The 16,979-nt window shown below is 34.6% G+C and overlaps 1 protein-coding gene across 2 annotated transcripts in view; it reads right to left on the reverse strand.

Annotated features, from left to right (window-relative positions):
- The window catches only part of SPAG16 (sperm associated antigen 16), a 951,181-nt gene that overhangs the window by 890,714 nt on the left and 43,488 nt on the right, over positions 1-16,979 (reverse strand). For both annotated transcript variants that reach the window (XM_028112215.2, XM_088022037.1), the window contains 2 exons: positions 10,344-10,461; positions 4,634-4,703 (listed from right to left, as the gene is read on the reverse strand). In XM_028112215.2, the coding sequence (XP_027968016.1) occupies positions 4,634-4,703; positions 10,344-10,461 (188 nt within the window). The remainder of the gene's footprint in view (positions 1-4,633; positions 4,704-10,343; positions 10,462-16,979) is intronic.

Genomic DNA, 16,979 nt, shown 5'->3' on the forward strand with positions numbered 1-16,979 from the left:
TGAAGAAATAAAATCTTAAAAAAAAAAAAAGAATAGGCTCAGACATAAATGTCTATCACATTCATGGTTAAGTGCATATAATTCTCAAATTCCACATAGTGTTTCTTAATGTTTAGTAATACCCTAGCGAATTCCATGTCTCTATCATAGCATCTTTATGTTTATCACACCCAGTGCTTATTAATGACAGGCCTATATTACTGATTGGTGCTGTGTAGTTTCCTAGATTTTACTCGGGCACAATCAACATCTTAAGGAAAGTATAATTTCTTAAGAGAAATGAAGCAAACATCAAACACATTTTCACTTATAGAGATTTTGTTTATTGTACCCCCAGTGCTATATTTCATCCTTCAACAATTCCTTTATGTATGCACACATTCATTCAATCAGTGTTAACTGAATATGTTCAGGCCCCTCATTAAACATCAAAAATGAATGAATATAGAATAGGGGAAGGGTGGGAAAACTGAGTGGGAAGAAATCAGAGAGGGAGACAAACCCTGAGACTCTTGACTCTGGGGAAACTGAGGGTTGCAGATAGGGAGGAGGGTGGGGCGATGGGGCAACTGGGTGATGGGCATTAGCACTGGGTGTTATGTGCAGCTGATGAATCGCTGAACACTACCTCAAAAAGTAATGATGTACTATATGTTGGCTAATTGAACATAATAAAGAAAGAAAATAAATAAAAGAATAAAATAAAAAATAAAAAAAATTTAAAAAATGCATCAAGAAAAAGACAACAATTTTCCCTTTCACCACTCTTATTCGACAGTGTATCAGAAGTTCTACCTAGTAAAATAAGACAAGAAAAAAAATAGACATACAGATTAGAAAAGAATAAATAATAACTGCCTTTACTCATAGGTGACATGATTGTATAGAAAACACAAAATAATCAGAAACTATCTCCTGAAACTTATAGTAAGTATTGTGAAATCACAGATAAACTGAAGTCAATTGCTTTCTTATATGCCAGTGATGAATAGTAGATACTGAAATTTAAAACACAATAAACTTACAACATCAAAATAAATTAAATATTTACATATACATCCAAGAAATATGTACAGGATCTGTAAGCGAAAAACTACAAAAAACTGATAAAGCAAGTCAAAGCAGATCCAAATAAATGGAGATATATTTTGTGCCCATGGATTTGAAGACTCTATATCATTAGTGTCAATTCTTCCAAACCTTATTTTCAGATCTCCAATAAATATCCCTATTTTGTATATATCAATAAAAAAAATGCATGAATATATTCATTTAACAAAATAAATACTTAAGGACCTACATTGTGCCACTTACTCACTTACAAATTAAACCCAACTGAAAAGAGAATAATTTTCAACAAATATAAATTCCACATGTATTCTGCAATGTTTCTTCTCATGTTTTGGTTACAAATGTTGAATATTTTCCTAAACATGATTAAGTGTGAACTTTTGTAATTTCATTTTGTTGTGGAAAAACTACATATACTTATAAACCAAAGCCTTTTTGGTTTTTGACTTTCATTTGTTATCCTTAACATTTTGTTTGTTTGCTTCTTCATTTTTATTTTATTTCTCTTATGAAGTGATGCTTAAGTCATGTTTTGCATGCTACCTGAGATATGCTCATATTCTCAGAATTACCTGCTGGAATCCTGGGTTTCTCTACTGCTTTCTCATTACTTCCCTATAGATATTACTATATATATATTCTCCTCATATATAAGGGGGAACAAAAGGTAGTTACCTTGACAGAGTTATCGACAGGATTTTGTGAAATTATAAATGCAAACATAAATAATGTTTCAACAAAAACCTGAAAAAAAGGTTTTGAAGAAATTATCCACAATCTGGCCCAGAGAGCTAAACAGAAAACATCTAAGAGATTAGGACACATGTAAGCTAAAATAAGGAGATCAAGCACATATCTAATTGTAATTCAGAAAAAGGCCAATCGAGGTAAAGGGGAAGAGGCTTTACTTTAAATTTACTGTATTTTTACTTTAATTTTACTTTCTAATCTAGGCCATATATTCCATTTAGTCATATGAAACTGGTATCATAATGCAATTCTGAGCAGCAACAAAATATCCAACTTAAAAAGCAGCAATTTATTAAGCTAAGAACCTTATGGAATATTTTGCTTTTTACACAAACATATCAAAATCAGCATATTCATAAACTTTTTTGAAATTAAGTAATTTGTACAAAAACTACTTTTATCTCATAATATATAATATTAATGTGCTTTCTGAATAGTTTCTTGTAAATATTTGATATATATTATATTTCATAATAAAGAAAAATAGTACAAAATTGTCACTTCAAATATCTAATCAATAATAATTCACTATTTCATAGTTTCTCCTAGGAATTTTTCTATTATTCTACATATCATATAAGAATAAATGTAGAATTAAAAACCATTTTCAGGTGAAAAAGTTCAGTACTGTAGTATTAATATTCTCTCTGGGTAGTATAACTATGGATAGTTTTAAAAAATAAAGTTTGTCATTTTGATAATTTCTAAAATAGGCATATCACTTTTATAATAAAAAATATGGTATATTTAAAATAACTTGATTACTCCAAATCAGTTCAATTTTTGTCTTATCCCTAAATTTGGATTGAATAACAATTTGTCTTTTTCCCAAAGTTCAGAGTAAAGGATGATCAATTCATTTTTCCCTAAGTACAGAGTGAATAATATTTAATTTTAAGAATCTCTACTGCCATACCAACCTTTGCCCAAAATAAATGGGTAGACTTTTATATGGATGACAGATAGACAAAGTTTTTAAAAATTAAACTAAACTGAGCAAATGGAGGGGGAGTTAATTCATATTATGAAGGATGACAGTATTTATGAGAGACAACCAGTTAACCAATAAATCAACTTCTCTTCAAATTAGAGTTCCTGGCTAAGTACGGTTCCAAGTTAATCAGGCAGTCAGAGAGATAGAGTCTGACATGACACAGCCAAATGCTAAAACCAGAAGCTTGGGAAAAGGTACTGCAAGTCCCATACCTAACACCAGAATGCATGTTTATAAAGATCATAAAATTATTCAGTACAGAATTTAAGGAATAATTTTATTCAGGTAGTTGGGACTCTGCAATTAAAAGAACCTATTTCTTCGTGTTGGGTTGAAATTTATTCCTTTTGACCAAAAGCCACTTCAAAACATCACAGATCTTTCCCTTTTTTCTTATCTCTTCTTCAGACTAGGTTTTAATTAATGTCTATTAAATTCACTGACATGTCTGTCATCTCCAATCTGTTGTGAACTATAAAATTTTCATTTAAGCTACCATATTTCTCAGTACTAGAATTTCAATTTCCTTTTTTTGTTTCTGTGTATCTGCTAAGATTCCCTATCTCCTCAATTAATGTCATATTTTTCTTTAAGTCCTTGATCATATTCAAAATAGCTGCTTTAGCATTTTTATCTGCAAAATCCAACACCTGGGCCATCTCAGTGTAGGTTTCCATTTATTGATTTTTGTCTTGATTGTGGATCACTTTTTCTTGTTTCTATAACATGTATAGAAAATTTTAATTACATACTGTGCAGTATAGATAATAGATTATAAAGACTCTGGCCAACTGCCTTCCTTTAAAGGGTATTGATTTTTATTCTAGCAGGCAGTTTAATTTTTTGATGATCACCTTGAAATTCTAGGCTTAATTTTATGCTTTATTAAGGTGGATCCATGCAAAGCTCTACATTTTTCCCAAGGCTAACTTGGCAAGATTCAAACTCCAAATTCTGTCTTCCCTAGAAATTCTATGTAAGCTTAGCTTTTTGGTTTCATAGGGCAGTACAAGTGTTATGTTAATATGATTATGTTAAATGTTAGTAGGTGTTACCAAGATGTTAATGAGGTCTCTCCATTCCAAGCATGGCAACATCTCCCATCTCTGTTTCAACGTCTCCCATCTCTGTTTGATTTCTAGAATCCTTCTTCCTCTCTGAGCCCTATAAAGCCTTCTCTTTCTGGTAAGTCTCCGGTAGTCTATATGTACAGCCTGGTTATCAACTAAGGATTCATAGTAAACGTCCTCACAAACCAGACCACTGCTCATTGCAGCACCCTTTTATCTAGTGCACTTTCCTACAGATTCTAGTTGCTTTGACAGCTGTCAACTATGATCTTTGCCTTTTCAGTTCATCAGGACTGGCATACTCTTCTAGACCTCCATTTCCATGGAATTTGGTTTGGAAATTTCCGCAGGCACAAAGCCATGGTGATGGTGGATCTCAACTTCAAAATTTTCCTTCTATCACTTACCTTCTGTGACTTGTGCTATTTTGCAATGCCTAGAAGTAGCTGCCTTATAGATAGTTAGTTTTAAGAGTTTTTTACTGAAAGAAGGTTAGTCTGGTACCAGATACTCCATCATGGCCAGAAACAGAAGTCCTCCCATCATAGTTTACTCATATTTTTCTCTAAAATTAATCTATACAGTACTGTATCTATACTCCCTCTTGATATTTTCATTAGCATTTTAATTTATGAAATAGTTACCACATCATTTATTTACTCTTAAGTATCTCTAGCATTTGGAGCCCTGATAAAATTTAAAACTCACCAGCCAATATTAAATTAGTTTTATCACATTTTACTTTTACCTCTAATTTCAGAAGCATGATGATTATGCCCTATTTCCATATGCTTCAGTGTTGCTTGAAGCCCAGAAATCTAAAAAATAAAATCAAAAGACATGGGGTTATATATAAAATGACCCAAAAGGATTGAATAAAATGCAATGTTTAAATATCAACTGCAAGATATAAAAACATTAACCTCTTGGATTAATTCCTATATATTAAAAAAATTTAAACATGAATTGTAACAAAAGAAAAACATAATTTTAAGTTTAAATTCAATTCCATGGAGAATTATTAGGTATCCATTATAAATAAGCATCTGAAACATTTATTTTACAGCACCATTTCCTGAATCAAGAATACTTATTGCACACTTTGAATGATAATTATTCAGTATTCTACTTTGAGAGAAGTTTCTCCTCTGTTGAAATTACTTCACAACAACTTAATTCATCTTTCTGTTTATAAAAGATGAGGAAAGTATTAGTTGGAAAGTAAAATATGAAGAGACTGTTGTTTTTCCTGAAACTCTTAGCTCATTTTCCACCCATGGACACTCTTTGTTTTATTAAACATGTTTTATAATTAAGAACATTTGTTAGTTTGGTGGCATATCATTTACCTATATTTCCTGAACAATAGACTTGAATTAAAAACTCAACCTTACAGAGTTCTCTCATCCCTCATTGCATGTTATTATACCAACACAAAAAACCATCTGTTTAATTATATATGGATATACACATCTTTCCTACTATCACTGAGTAGTAAGATTCCTTTATTAATAGAAAATAGCAGGTAATAAATTGTAACCTATAGATTAGTGCTCATGAAATGCCTGGCTGGAAAAAAAAAAAGTAAAAAATGTGTATCTATTCTTGGATGCCAAAATGGATTATAAAAATTTTAAAGGCACTTATTTAGAATAGTGTAAGGTTCACATAAAAGTTGCAATGTAATAGATTTCTTGTGTACCACCACCTTATTCCCACTGCTAACATCATGCATTACCATAGTGCGTTTGACACAAGTAATGAGACAATATTGATACATTATTATTAACAAAGTCCATATTGCATTCTAATTTCATTAAGGTTTTTCTTTTTTTTCTCAGATTTTATTTATTTATTTATTTGAGAGAGAGAGTACAAGTGGGTGGGGGAAGGAGAAGGACAAGCAGACTCAGTGCTGAGCATGGAGCCTGATGTGGGACTCTATCTCATCACCCTGAGATCATGACCTGAGCCGAAATCAAGAGTCGGATGCTTAACTGATTGAACCACCCAGACTCCCCAAGACTTTTCTAATATCCTTTTTCTGTTCCAAGATCCCATCCAGGATACCTTACATTTAGTCATCATGTCTTCTTTTTATTATTCTGATTATTTTATTTAAATTCAATTAATTAACATATAGTGTATTATTAGTTTCAGAGGTAGAGTTCAGTGATTCACCACTTGTACGTAACACCCAGTGCTCATTACATCATGTGCCCTCCTTAATGCCTATCACCCAGTTATCCGATCCCCACACCACTCTCCCCTCCAGCAACCCTCAGCTTGTTTCCTATGATTAAGGGTCTCTTATGGTTTGTTTCCCTCTCTGATTTTGTCTTGTTTTATTTTTCCCTCCCTTCCCCTCTGCTCCTCTGTTTTGTTTCTTAAATTCTACATATGAGTGAAATCATATGATAAAATTGGGGGTCTTTATGACCCCCAATAGCCAAAGGAATGTTGAAAAAGAAAACTAAAATTGGTGGCATCACAATTCCAGACTTGATGGAAGATGTGATTCAAAGACAGAAAATTAACACTGATACGTTTTAGCTCAATAGTTAATATAGCATTGAGATACCAAGGGTTAAACTCAAAGAAACTATTTTAACCCAGGGAGATCTGGATAGTCTTTAATAGCAGGTTCTTTTTTCTTTGTCTTCAGCAGAAGTAGGGGTTCAAAGGTAAAATAATTTGCAGGTAATACAATTCTTTGCTAATTTTACACACAGTGTAAAATTCAACCCTGCCTCATACAGACAGTGATTTAATTTTACAAACAAGTTTCCACATTAGATACATATCAAACATAAGGCAAGTAATTTGATCTCTGTTTAATAGGTAAGAAAACAGATATATAAGTAAAATGACCTGAATACTCATATGGCTACTGTGCAGCACAGCTGGGACTCATACGTACACTCCCAATCTTTAGTTCTTCTAACTAAAACAGTAAAAAGCAATCTGAAACCCAGAGTATATGTGACCTAAATATGTCCCCAAAATGGCTTTTGATCTAACCTCAGAAATTCAACTTATATTAAAGATAGGGGAATTGAGAAGTTCTTTATATATCTTGGATATCAGCCCTTTTTCTGTAGTGTCATTTGCGAATATCTTCTCCCATTCTGTGGGTTGCGTCTTTGTTTTGTTGACTGTTTCCTTTGCTGTGCAGAAGCGTTTTATCTTGATGAAGTCCCAAAAGTTCATTTTCCCTTTTGTTTCACTTGCCTTTGGAGATGTATCTTGAAAGAAGTTGCTGTAGCCGATGTCAAAGAGGTTACTGCCTATGTTCTCCTCTAGGATTTTGATGATTCCTGTCTCACATTGAGGTCTTTCATCCATTTTGAGTTTATCTTTGTGTATGGTGTTAGAGAATGGTCAAGTTTCATTCTTCTGTATATAGCTGTCCAATTTTCCCAGCACCATTTATTGAAGAGACTGTCTTTTTTCCATTGTATATTTTTTTCCTGCTTTGTCGAAGATCATTTGACCATAGAGTTGAGGGTCCATATCTGGCCTCTCTATTCTGTTCCATTGGTCTATATGTCTGTTTTTGTGCCAGTACCATGCTGTCTTGGTGATCACGGCTTTGTAATATAGCTTGAAATCAGGCAACATGATGCCCCCAGCTTTGTTTTTCTTTTTCAACATTTCCTTGGTGATTCAGGGTCTTTTCTGATTCCACACAAATTTTAGGATTGTTTGTTCCAGCACTTTGAAAAATGTCATTGGAATTTTGATTAGGATTGCATTGAAGGTATAGATTGCTCTGGGCAGCATAGACATTTTAACAATGTTTATTCTTCTGATCCATGAGCATGGAATATTTTTCCATCTTTTTGTGTCTTCTTCAATTTCTTTCAAGAGTGTTCTGTGGTTCCTCGATATATAAACAACTTCTAAAACTCAACACCCAAAATACAAATAATCAAGTCAAAAAACGGGCAGAAGACATGAACAGACACTTATCAAAAGAAGACATACAAATGGCTAACAGACACATGAAAAAATGTTCATCATCATTAGCCATCAGGGAAATTCAAATCAAAACCACATTAAGATACAACCTTCCACCAGTTAGAATGGCAAAAATTGACAAGGCAAGAAACAACGAATGTTGGAGGGGTCGTGGAGAAAGGTGAACCCCGTTACACTGTTGGTGGGAATGCAAATTGGTACAGCCACTTTGGAAAACAGTGTGGAAGTGCCTCAAAAAATTAAAAATAGAGGCACCCTATGGCCCAGCAATTGCACTCCTGGGTATTTACCCCAAAGACACAGATGTAGTGAAAAGAAGGGCCATATGCACCCCAATGTTCATAGCAGCAATATCCACAATAGCCAAACTGTGGAAAGAGCCAAGATGCCCTTCAACAGATGAATGGATAAAGAAGATGTGGTCCATATTACAATGGAATATTACTCAGCCATCAGAAAGGATGAATCCCCAACTTTACATCAACATGGATGGGACTGGAGGAGATTATGCTCAGTGAAATAAGTCAAGCAGAGAAAGTCAATTATCATATGGTTTCACTTATTTGTGGAACATAAGAAATGCATGGAGGACATTAGGAGAAGGAAGGGAAAAATGAAGGAGGGGGAAGCGGAGTGGGAGATGAACCATGAGAGACTATGGACTCTGAGAAACAAACTGAGGGTTTTAGAGGGGAGGGGAGTGGGGGATGGGTTAGCCCAGTGATGGGTATTAATGAGGGCACGTATTGCACAGAGCACTGGGTGTTATATGAAAACAATGAATCATGGAACCCTATATCAAAAACTAATGATGTACTGAATGGTGACTAGCATAACATAATTAAATTAAATTAAATTTTAAAAAAGATAGAGAATTGATGGCCTTTTCAGGAAGATAACTTAGCCCTAATTACACATAAGATAAGTGTAGATCCACTGTAGGACAGGTTGCAGATATAGAACTCAACAATTGAGAGAGGAGTATAAGCCCTTGCCAGCATGGATTCCTGGAAGACTCTAGTATCCTTGAATAGTGAAACTTAGTCTGAGTGGTCTGTCAGAGGTATCAAAGTATACGTGATCTTTTGGGACTATATGGTCATATCACAGATGGATTCCTCCCTGGAGAAGGACAATAGTGAGATAAGCATGAGACCAGGGAATAAAGAGAGTTAAGTAAGTAAGCAAAAGTCTAAGCACGGCCTGTGGCAGGATAAGAAATAGAAGCAAACTAAATATAGCGTGAAGTACTCCAAGAGTTGTGCCTTTTGTTGGGATGCTAGGGAGAGGGGTTAGATGAAAAGCAGCAAGGAGATGAAAGTCTGAAGGTTTGACATATCATGTCATAAAAATGTAAATTATTATTAAACTCATTTTATGCAATATTACCAATAATACAATACAGACATTCAAGAATACAAAATTAAAATTCAAACACAAAGAAGCATGGAGACACAAGTAATGTTTTGCATTTTAGCAGCTAAGAATTACACTCAAAAACAGACAAAATACAACTTGATTAAAGCATGTCTTAACAATAAAATTATTCAAGAATGAATATAACCATCATGCAAGCTATTGTAGTTTCTGAAAGTCTGGCCAAAAATAAAAATCTACAGAAAACAATAAAAGAATGTTAAGCATAGTTGCACTTTTATATTTTCTAATAAACTTACATATTTTTTAAATGGCCCATAAACATTTTGTTTTACCCTCCTTGAATTCTATCCCAGAAGTTCCTATGCCTATGCAAAAACCCCTAGGAAGAATGGAAAAGGGTGTTAACAATAGAGCAAATTAAATTAAATCCAAAAGTAGGGGTGTCAAATATTCATTTGGAGGTAAATTCCAGGGAGTTTTTTTTCATTATCTCATATAAGTTTCACAACAATATTAAAAAAAGGCAGGTCATTGTGGCTATACTATATGAAAAATCTGAGTTCAAAGTGTTTAAAGTCGATGTTTAGAGGTGTCAAAGTTAGCATTTAACCCAAGTCTGGGGACACCTGGGTGGCTCAGTCGGTTAAGCATCTGCCTTCAGATCAGGTCAGATCCCAGGGTCCTGGGATCAAGTCCTGCATCGGGCTCCCTGCTCGGCGGGGAGCCTGCTTCTCCCTCTGCCTGCCGCTCCCCCTGCTTGTGTGCTCTCTCTCTCTCTGACAAGTAAATAAATAAATAAATAAAAATAAATAAATAAACCCAAGTTTGACTACAATAGTTGAGTTTTTTCCTCTAACTACACTTTATATCTCCTATAAATTTATGTTTTAATTAAATGTTTAGCTTAATAATAATCTTTATAGGTTTAAAATGAACAAAATAATTTTTATGAATATTTTCAAATGAATCTCTTTAACAACATAATTGTTGAAAACCTTTTTAAATTTATCTCAGAAATAAAACCAATATTTCTACTTATATTATTAAAAAATAAATGGTTAAAAATCATTTTGAGGTGGCTTTAATGGCCTCTTTACCTGTCCAACTGCTCTATCTCTTTCCAGAGAGGTCAGCATTTTCTGCTTCAGTAAAGCCTGGTGCTTCTCATGTAACACCCTGATAGTCGGTTCATACGATGCATAATGTAACTTTAACCTATGAAAAATAAAGGGCATCTTAAAGGGTAATTGAGTTAAATCAGTGATTTCCATCTAACTTCTAAACCTTTTTCTTCCTCTTATTTTTTGCAGTCAAATAAAAAATGAATAATCATATAAAGGTCAACATAACAAGCCAAGAATTGCCAGAAATATTACTTGGTATGCTACTTCTCTAAACATGGTAGGAACGAGGAAGTCAGATTTCTTTTGAGTTAACTAGTTTTCTATTTCCTACCAACAGTTTTGCTATATTCAAGCATGTACTCAGAAGATTGCTATTCATTGAGAGAAAAACTTGCAGTTTCTTTAATCAATTCAGAAACAATTGTCAAAAAGACAAGGACTGCAAACAATGGAAGATTAAACAGAAAAGGCGTCATTCACATCAAAATAAACTAAAGGATGGTCTTGAAAACAAGTCTAATTAACTTACATTAGGAAAATTAAGTATAAAAATATTTCATTATCTCATAGGAGGAATAATTCAACTCAACATATAAGCACCTTTAAGAAACTGTTTTATTTGAAAATGCCCTCAAAATACTTTTTTTAAACCTTTTTTACTTAAGTGTAGTTTACCTGTTGTAAAATATAGAGTTTAAATGTTACAGTTTAGAGTTTTAAGAAACATGCATGCCCAGGTAGTCCACATTGTTATCAAAATATAGAGCATTTCTAATGCCTCAGGAGATTCTAGAACTTCGTATATTTGGAATCATAGAATATGTTCTCTTATGTAACAACCAACATCACAGGAATACAAACAATTATAAGAGATTATGAAAAAGTATATGCCAACAAATTGGATAACCTGGAAGAAATGGATAAATTCCTAGAAACATAAAAACTATGAAAACTGAATCATGAAGAAATAGAAAAAAAAATTTTTTTTAAGATTATTTATTTATTTATTTGACAGCGAGAGAGGGAACACAAGCAAGGGGAGTGGGAGAGGGAGAAGCAGGCTTCCCGCAGAGCAGGGAGCCCGATGCAGGGCTCCATCCCAGGCCCCTGGTATCATGACCTGAGCCGAAGGCAGACGCTTAATGACTGAGCCACCCAGGCGCCCCAGAAATAGAAAATTTGAATATACTGATAACCAGCAAAGAAATTGAATCAGTAATCAAAAAATTCCCAAAAAACAAAAGCCCAGGACCAGATGGCTTCATGGGCGAATTCTACCAAACACTTGGTAGAATACCTATTCTTCTCAAACTATTACAAAAAATAAAAAAGGAAGGAAAACTTCCAAATTCATTCCATGAGGCCAGAAACTGGCTTCTTTCACTCAGCATAATTTTAGATTCTTCTAGGCTGTTGTGCGTATCAGTAATTCATTTCTTTTTATTGTGAGTCGTATTCCTTTGTATGTATATTCTCCATGTGTTTATTCAATATTCTGCTGATGAAGAACTGATTTTAGCTTGGGGCCATTATGAATAAGGTTGCTATGAACATTCTTACACAAAGTCATATAAGATATTTTTTGGTTCTCTTTTTCTCGGAAAAAATACCTAGGAGTTGAATTGCTGGGTTTTAACTTCTACTTCCAATAGCAATATATGACAGCCTTGGTTACTCTACCTCTCTGACCAACATTTGGTGATTAGTCTATGTAGTCTTGTCAATTTTATTATCAACTTTATCAGTTTTATTATATTTTCAAGCAACCAATATGATTTTATTTTTATGTATTTGTTTATTTTTGTTTATCCCTTTGCTAGTTTATTGGTTTCTGATCTTTTTATTATTTCATTTCTTTTTCTTTCTCTGCATTTTTTTTTTAGCATCTAAGGTACAAGATTAGATTATTAGTATAAAATTTTCTTCTCTAAGCATTCAAAACTATCAATTTAAAAAAATTAAGAAAATAAAACTATCAGTTTTACCTTAAGCACTGCTTTAGCTGCATCCCACTGTTTTTAATATGCTGCATCTTCAGCCATTCAGATCGAAATACTTTCTCACTTCTTTCTTTGACTCATGGACTATTTAGAACTATGTTACTTAATTTCCAAATATTTGGGAATTTTCCAGAGAGCTTTTTGTCATTGACTTAATTTAATTTGGCTGTGGTCAGAGAACATATTTTGTATGACATCAATTCTCTGAAATGTATAGAGACTTGTTTTATGGCTAAGCATATGATCTATTTTGTGCACATGAAAACTCCAAAGTAGAATTCAAGAAATGTCAATTACACTCAATTAACTGAGGCCTTATTCTATAGGCTTAAGAGACTTCTTGCCTTTTTTTCTAATAATTGCAAAAAGAGGAATGTTAAAACCTCCAATTGTAACTGTGGAAATATCTATTTTTACGTTTTATCAGATTTTGCTTCATATATTTTGAAGTGCTTACATTAGAGTCATGTATATTATGACTTCCTGATAAATTGACTTTTTTATCTTACTGAAATGGCCTCTTTTTCTCTGATCCTCAGGATGACACTGAGGATGTTGTTTCTGTACCCCTTCTCCTTAGGCCCAGTGGGCATGCAGAGGTGGCTCTCCTTCCCTAGAGAGAGCTAACACTTCAGCGGTGCTAAAAACTGCGGTAGAGCTATCTTCCCCAAAAGGTAAATGATGCCCTCCTCAAGTTGGCCCTACTTCCTCCTCTCCTAACTGCCAAGCTAATGGTTTGGTAAGGGAGAAAAGAGACTATATACATCCAAACTGCTGTAAGAATTAATCATATACTAACAGAAACCAAAAAAGCACTCCAGAGACTGGATTTTGAGATGCTAAAAGGGCTATAACCTAAGACTGGATAAACAATAATTTGCCTAAGACACTGGATTTTACAAGTACTGAAACAAGTACTGCAGTGGATGCAACAAAGTCACTGCTGAGGTGACTCTCGGAAACCTGGAAAAAGTCATAGCTAACACTCAGAAAAGTGAAAAAGCCTTGAGCTGCCCTAGTGACAAAGAGTAGAAAAGGAACTCCATAACACCACAGCAATTATACACCGTGATGATAGTCCCCGTTCTTCCACAAAATTACCTATAGCCATTTACTTGTGTGACGATGTACTGGGAAAGTATATTTTAAGAAGTTATTATTAATATCCACAAATCCAGAGTGACATCACAGCCCCTATATTAGAAAGGGGATTTACAGAAGCCAGAGAATAAGTAGCATCATGGCTAAGGTCTGGCTCAAAGTGGGCTTATTTGGTCCATGTACCCACCCAATGATCACTCCCAGATTCTTTGAATAAATAATTTTAACTGATATATGAAGCAGCTGGAGTAAGCTATCAAAGTTGAGAAAGTCACTCCAGTGTCTTCTTCTGACATAGGATAGACTACTTGAAATTGCCTCACAGGCACAATTCTGTTTATTTTTAGCCTTTTTTTCTCTGAAGTTCTGTTAACTCTTTTCAGCTTCCTTTCTTAGTGAATTTTTTATTGCAAATATGTTTTCCAGTTTGAGAACTTCCATTTGGTTCTTTGTTTATAGTTCCCATTTCACTTCTGCTATTTCCCAACTGTCCACTAATTATATTCATTATTTTCTTTAAAATTCTAAACATTTTGTAAGAGCTGTTTTAAAAGTCTTCATCTACTAATTCTGTTATTTCTGTCATTTCTGGGTCTGTTTCTATTTTTTCCTGGATATGTATGGGACACATTTTCCTGCTTCTATATATGTTATATATTTTATCATATGTTGGACATATATTTATCTGAACTTTGGTCTCTTTAAAGAGTTTTGTTCTGGCAGAGAGTTAATTTACTGATGGGCAATTTGAGCTTTTCGAAGCTTACTTTTAATCTTTTATTAAGACAAGTTTAAAGTAGTTCCTTCTCTAGGGCTAGAATAGCTCTGCTCCTATGACATGGTTTATCAAGCGTCTTTTTTTTTAAAATTTTATTTATTTATTTGAGAGAGAGAGAGAGAGCACAAATGGGGTCGGGCAGAGGGAGAAGCAGACTCCCCACCGAGCAGGGAGCCTGACGTGGGAGGCTGGATCCCGGGACTCTTGAATCATGACCTAAGCGGAAGGCAGATGCTTAACCAACTGAGCCACCCACGTTTATCAAGGGTCTTAACTGAACGTTCAGAGTTTTTAGTGAGGTTCCTCCACTGTAGCTGGTCGGAATTCCTACATCTGCAAACTCTGGAATCTCCATTTAACTCATCGTTTCCCAGCAGCTGTTCTTTATAGGCATCATTCTCTCACTATTCCAAAACTTAGTCTTTGGTCAAAGATTAAAGGGAACGACTACAAATATTTCTTAAATTCCTTTCAGGCACCTCCCACCTTTTGTGTACACTATCCTGCAAATTCCGGCCCCCTCGCAGCCCTGCCTCATCAGTTAATCAAGACTACTGTGTTCTGACTGTGTTCTATGTGGCCACACTATTGTCAGAATCGTATTTCTGGACCAAAATCTGAGGTAATCATGCCACTCACACTGAATGGTTCCCTTCTCTTAGGCATCACAGTCCTACTCTGCCAATTTTCCAACATCTAAAAAAACAGCTGCCAAAAATTTTATTCAGTTTTGCAGTTCATTACAGTTGAAGAGCCCATCTATTACCAGTTGGAAAGCTAGTTCTATACCAGTTACTCTGACATGGATGCAAGCAGAACAGCCCCAAAATAGTTTTAAATGTTTTTCTATTAAAAAAATAAGAGAGCGCCTGGGTGGTTCAGTCTGACTTCCACTCAGGTCATGATCTTGGCATCCTGGGATGGAGCTCCAAGTTGGGCTGTATGCTGATCGGGGAGTCTGCTTGTCCTTTTCCCTTCCCCTCCCCCCGCCACTTGTGTGCTCTCTCTCAAATAAATGAATAAAATCTTTAAAAAAATAAAAGGAGTCCTTGTTTTGCACAATATTTTCATGAAAGTATTTATAAAAGTCACTGATTTGTAAGTCATATTTATCTTAACATAATGTATTATTATACCAGATTGTTGAAAGCAATAAAACCTAAGCACTAAAGTTAAGTTACATATACATTTAATATATATATAATATGTATTAAAATTCAACCATATTCAGCAAAGCATGAGAGTAATAAAATAAAAATGTAAGTAGTATGTACAGTTCTATCCCCCATTCCATTTAATGTGCTAAATATACACTTTGCTGTATACTACACACTTCCATGAATATTATGTATTTATAAACACATATTCAGCTACAGAGTTATATACACAAAACAATGTGTGCTGTAATTTGTAGACAAATGGAAGGATTGTTATTATTGATGGAACAATTTTCCCTGTATTACTAACTTTAGCATCTAACTCATTCATGGGATATGAGCTGATAATCCTTTATCCCAAGAATTAGCATCATGTAGAATACCCCTAGAATATAACAAGGAAACAACATTCAAAAAACCCTTCTGTTGGCAAGGGTGCAGAGAAATATGAATCCTCTTACACTGTTGGTCTGAATGCAAACTGGTGCAGCCACTCCGGAAAACAGTATGGCGGTTCCTCAAAAAGTTAAAGATAGAACTACCCTATGACCTAACAATTACACTACTATTATTTACCTAAAGGATACAAAAATACTGATTCTACAGGGCACATTCACCCTGATGTTTATAGCAGCACTATCAACAATAGCCAAATTATGGAAAGAGCCCAAATGACCATCGACTGATGCATGGATAAAGAAGATGTGTGTACACACACATAAACACACACACACACACACACACAAAGGAATATTACCCATCAAAAAGAATGAAATCTTGCCATTTGCAACAACATGGATGGAGCTGGAGTATATTATGCTAAGCAAAATAAGCCAGAGAAGGACAAATGCCATAGGAGTTCGCTCATATGTGGAATTTAAGAAACAAAACAGATGAATATAGGGGAAGGGGGAAAAAAAAGAGAGAGGGAGGCAAACCATAAGAGACTCTTACCTATAGAGAACAAACTGAAATTTGCTGGAGGGGAGGTGGGAGGGGGTTGGGCTAAATGGATGATGGATCTTAAGGAGGATGCGTGTCGTGATGAGCGCTGGGTGTTATATCTAAGTGATGAATCACTAAATTCTACTCCTGAAACCAATATTACACTATATGTTAACTAACTAGAATTTAAATAAAAACTTGAAACAAACAAAAACCTTCTGTTTAGTCAGTCTGAAAGAGTGTGTCTGTTTTGTAAGTTCCATAAGTAGCTCATAATCCATCTGCTTATAAGTTCTAACTTTTGATATTGATAATTCTGAAAATAAGTAAATTCATAAGAAACTCATGTTAGGCTGGTAGTGGAGCAAGATGGTGGAGTAGGAGACCTGGATTTCCTCTGGTCTCAGGAATTCAGCTGGATAGGGATCAAACCATTCTGAACACCTACGAACTCAACAGGAGATTGAAGAAAAGAATAGCAACAACTCTCTGAACAGAAAAGCAACCATTTTCTGGAAGGTAGGACCTACGGAGAAGTGAATCCGAGGCGATATTCGGGAGGATAGACGGTGGGGGAGGGGGCTTCCGTCGGCCTCTTCTGGCAAGTGATAGAGCCGCGAAACACAAA

Source organism: Eumetopias jubatus, unplaced genomic scaffold (assembly GCF_037043125.1).
Source record: "Eumetopias jubatus isolate StellerSeaLion01/CBP00866 unplaced genomic scaffold, mEumJub1_p1.0 scaffold_3, whole genome shotgun sequence".
NCBI lineage: Eukaryota > Metazoa > Chordata > Mammalia > Carnivora > Otariidae > Eumetopias > Eumetopias jubatus.